Source organism: Mus caroli, chromosome 11 (assembly GCF_900094665.2).
Source record: "Mus caroli chromosome 11, CAROLI_EIJ_v1.1, whole genome shotgun sequence".
In the NCBI taxonomy this organism is placed as follows: domain Eukaryota; kingdom Metazoa; phylum Chordata; class Mammalia; order Rodentia; family Muridae; genus Mus; species Mus caroli.
The window spans coordinates 75,395,113-75,400,236 of record NC_034580.1 but is presented as its reverse complement, the minus strand read 5'-3'; the positions used below and the strand labels follow the sequence as shown (position 1 = coordinate 75,400,236).

Genomic DNA, 5,124 nt, shown 5'->3' with positions numbered 1-5,124 from the left:
GAGGGGAGGAGAGGAGAGGAGAGGAGAGGGAGAGGAGAGAAGGGAAGGGAAGAGAAGGTGGGAGTGAGGTGGGGAAAAAGAAAGTATGGAAGTCAGGTGTAGAAGCACACGCCTATTAATCCCCTTTAATCCAGAAAACTGATCTCTGACCCCCACATATGCATCACAAACAAAAGTGGAATTTTTTATAGCAAATAACTTATAACTCACAAAAATTATCAAAAAAAATCCAATCAATGGAATAGACAGAATTTTTTTTGATGAAAGTTAAATTGTTAATTGTCAAAAAAAGTCTTTACTATACACTGAAGTTATACACACATATGAACATGACAAAATGTAGCCAGGTATGGTAGTGCACGCCTGTAATTACAGCACCTAGAAGCTACAAGAGGATTTCAAGTTCCACACCAGCCTGAGCTATAAGAGCCTGACTCATAAGGACAAATGAGCCCGGCATGGGGGTACGCTTGTAATCCTAGCACTTGGAAAGCAGATGCAGGAGGGGATCTACTGGTTTGAAGCGAGGCTGGTATAACCTAACAAATTCCAGACCAGTCAGGAATGCATAGTGAGACATCTCTAAAAAAGGACAAATTAATTATTTAATTTTTCTACAACATGCCTGTACACTTCCTTTTACTCTAGGAAAAAGGAAAGAAGGTCATTAATTAGTGAAAATGAACAACTGCAATGTATAGAAACAGTAGAGAGCCCAGACATGGAGCCATGTAACAAAGGCCAGTAAGTCCCACTGATCAAATAAAGAAGAGCAGCAAGTTATGAGCTGAGGATACTTCCAAAAGGACTGAGGGCTAAAGGCCCAGTGGTGTATGTTTTTAATCCTAACACTCCAGAAGCAGAGGCAGGTGGATCTCTCTGAATACCAGGCCAATCTGGTGGTCAGCATAATGAGTTCCAGGTTAGCCAAGGATACATAGTGAGGCTGTCTCAAATAACAAAACTAAACAAAAACAAAAACCTGAAGAAAAAATGATTTATAACCTAAAAAGTTCTAAGTTATTAGTCAGAAGCCAATATTCATTGGTCAGTCTGTCTTAAGGACTTCTACTTCAGACCAAAGATGAGTTCATGAATACAAAGTACAATTTAGAAAACAAGTTTAGAAAATATTGATAAAAATCAATATTTCTAAAAGTATATTTTCCTTAATTCACCAAATAACTATACTTTGATACAAAAGTATTTATCTAAATATTTTCTATTTTTGAGCTATCATCATATACCAGAAACAAGGAATCTGAAGACTGCAAATAAAGCTGACAGCTTGGCTTCAAAGAATCATCAGCGTAGGGCTGGAGACACTGTTCTTGCAGAGGACCTGAGCTCAGTTCCCAGCACTAACACAATGGTTTACTTTCATCCATAAGACTAGTTCCAGGGCATCTAATGCCCATTTCTGGCCTCAATAGGCACCAGACACATACGTAATGCATATACATACATGAAGGCAAAACACTAATACACATAAAATAAATAAATCTAAAAAAATAATAAAAGCATCAAAGCAAGAAAACGGCCTTAACAAAATATAATTCCAAAGTAGGAATCATGTGTCCTGGATTTCTGAACTCCCTCACTTCGTCCAATGTACTACTACTGTGGAATTCTGTTTTACTGGCAAGTTTATACCTAAGACATAGTAGATAATCACACAGATAAGCAACTGGCAATTCCAACTTTATGCATTATCATACATCTTATATATTATCTGCCTACCCTCTTAACATGTATTCCTCATGGGAGTATTACTGTGTTCTTTTCGACTGTATCCCTACTGACTACGGTACTACTATAGGCACTCAGTAAATACTGGTTCCAGAGAGGAACTCTTTGAACAGCTCAAAGTCCAATTTAAACTTGTATGTAACATGTATAAAACTATCAGTCACTTCCCAACACATGAAACACAACAGATGGATGCTCACCCCTTAATAAAGGTACGTAAGCCATACAAAACATGACAAGAAAGGATGCCACAGGCTTAACTAGTGCTCATAAGAAACTTTGTGACACAAGATGAAAGGTACCACAGACACAGAAAACATTACAAAGGTGTGGCAATACGATACCTCAAAGACAAGAATCAGTTTGTGACCCTGATGTAATGAGGATTCCAGGGACCACTGACAATCTCCACTTACAAAGCAAAGCATGGAACAGACTCAAAGTATCAAATGCCCTGTAACAAAGAGAAACTGACATGATAAGTCCTGAGCATCCTCCCAGCATCCTTCCACACAGTACCACAGTGAAGTAAGTAGGCATCTTTCACTGAAACACACTTCTTTCCACACCATCTGCTTCCTGTCATTATTATAACTTACCTCCTGCCCTGTAGCTGCTTCCATATCTAGAAACAGATCAAGAAGAGACCGGACCAGACGAGCTGCTTTAGCTTTACTGATGGAATTCAAGAAAGGTCGTACATACTTCAGGAGTCCTCCAAGCTCTGTGTGGATGGCAATTCGGAAAATAAAATGTAAATTTTAATATTAGAAACGAAACCTTCATTTAAAAAGCTGGGCCTCAGGGAGCTGAATGTGCTTGCTGCTAAGTCTGATGGCCCACCTTAGACGCCTGGACCAAATTCCTGCCAACTGTGTTTTAAGCTCCACACAAGCACATGGCATACATTTACATACAATGCATACATACAAATACATACAAATAAATACATTAATAGATGTTTTTTAAAACTCCATTACCGGGCAGTGGAGTTTTAAAAAATACCTTTAAAAACCCCCATGCCTTTAATCCCAGCACTCGGGAGGCAGAGGCAGGCGGATTTCTGAGTTCCAGGCCAGCCTGGTCTACAAAGTTAGTTCCAGGACAGCCAGGGCTATACAGAGAAACCCTGTCTCAAAAAACAAACAAACAAACAAACAGGAAGGAAGGAAGGAAGGAAGGAAGGAAGGAAGGAAGACCCCATTAAACTCTATTTAAGAAAACTGAGCCACTATAATAAAAATCATACCTGGTTTCAGTCTAATGGAACACACTAGAAGTTTTAACAATTCCCAGCAAAGCCAGGTATGGTAGGTCACACCTGTAATCCTAGCAATTAAGCAGGAAGCAGAATTACTGTGACTCAGAGGCCAATTCCATGAGTTCTAAGTCTACAGTGTGAGATGCTGTCTTAATCTTTTTTAACTCACAGCAGGTAATAGAACACCAACAATGTTATCAGCTACCAAGGTTGTACTCCACTCCTGCTTATTCACTGGATCACTATGAAAACCTCCAGGGAAATGCCCATCTATACATTACTTATACATTTTAATGAAAGAAACGAAGCCAAGTACTTCTGTTATCAAGAATGGTTTTATAAAACTTGAACTCTGCAGTGCACCTGCCCAGCATGGATAAAATCACAACCAGCAAATATCAAGTCAATCTTCAAATCTATGCCTTAGCACTGTCCCTGAGACAGAGGCTTGCAAGCTCAGGTCTCTGAAGTGTCCCTGTGCAGTCTTTCAGCAGTAACACTTCTCTGGCACAGTGAGACCAGGATGACTTGGCCTTAATAAGTTTCATTATAGACTTTAAGGGAGTGACTTCAGTTGCAATACAGAGGTGCTAGTTGAACAAGAAAAATTAGACAATGCTTTGTTTTGTTTTCGAGACAGGATTTCACTATGTAGTCCTTGCTATCCTGGAACTCACTCTGTAGACCAGGCTGGCTTCAAACTCAAAGATTCACCTGTCTCTGCTTCCTAAATACTGGGATTAAAGATATTGCTGGGTGCTTTAATCCCAGCTCTGGGGGCGGGGGGGAGGGGGGGGGCCGCAGCAGAGGCGGAGGCCGATTTCTGAGTTCAAGGCCAGCCTGGTCTACAAAGTGAGTTCCAGGACAACCAGGGCTATAAAGAGAAACCCTGTCTCAAAAAACAAAACAAAACAAAAAGATATGTGCCACTACCACCCAGCAACAGTATTTTTAGGATTTATTTTTATTGTTTTTAATTACATGTGTGCACCTACAAATAAGAGCAAAATGTCCTTACAGGTCAAAGATCAAAGAACTCAAGATGCCCTTAGAGCTAAAGTTACAGATGGTTGTAAGCAACACACGAAGAGTGGCAGAAATCAAACTTGGGTCTTCTCAGACAATAAATAACAAGTGTTCTTTACTGAGCCATCTCTCCAACCCCAGACAATGTTTTAACTAAACAAGAAGTATTTTGGGAATGTAGGTTGAAGCAATCTTCGTGCCAAAGTCTCTTTAATATTCTCTAATTGTGGACTCATCCTCCTGAGAACTCTAATTCAGGGCAAGCAAACTTTGCCCTCCTGAAAACAGAAATCCGTGTCCTTGAAATCCTCATCTGCTGAAGTCAGAGGATGCATAGAACTATGTGAGGTCTACAAAGTGAGTTCCAGGATAGCCAGGGCTATAACGAGAAACCCTGTCTCAAAAAACAAAACTAAAAAAAAGATATGTGCCACTACCACCCAGCAACAATATTTTTAGGATTTATTTTTATTGTTTTTAATTACATGTGTGCACCTACAAATGTGTGCTAAAGGAGAGAATGGCAAGTTCATCCTTTCACTCCCCAGGACTGACTGGATTCCCAATGTCTAAGACTCCCTCCCATTTTGCATTCTCATGTATGCTCATATATTCACTATACGCGTGCTTTCAAGGTGCCTTCATGCCAGAAACCCAGTATCTTCCTAACCTCCATAAATTCTATATAGCTTTTAGAGGCTCAGCCAAGGAACCTTCCATATGTGGTTGCTGGGATTTGAACTCAGGACCTTCAGAAGAATAGTCAGTGCTCTTAATCACTGAGCCATCTCTCCAGCCCCCTATTCCAATCTTAATCAAATAATTTTTTTAAACAAATCTGTATCTTTTTTTAGCTATCTGTATCTTTCCACTGTCTTCAAATATTTTAAAGTAACCATCATTCACATTTCCTCAACCTGCCTGAACTCAAGGTTAAAGACACTGTTTCAATGTCCCTCCAGTGTCCCCATTTCCAGTGACTTATCCCTTCAGTTGCCCTCCTGAGTAAGTTATGTAGGTAAAAGAACTTCTGGGGCTGCCGAGCGTGGTGGCACACGCCTTTAATCCCAGCACTCGGGAGGCAGAGA

General features: G+C 40.1%; 1 protein-coding gene across 1 annotated transcript in view; it reads right to left on the bottom strand.

The window, feature by feature from the left end:
- Psmd11 (proteasome 26S subunit, non-ATPase 11) overlaps positions 1-5,124 on the bottom strand; it is a 44,049-nt gene that overhangs the window by 31,347 nt on the left and 7,578 nt on the right. Inside the window, exon 3 of the mRNA XM_021177113.2 lies at positions 2,349-2,473. Coding sequence (XP_021032772.1) covers positions 2,349-2,473 — 125 coding nt within the window. The remainder of the gene's footprint in view (positions 1-2,348; positions 2,474-5,124) is intronic.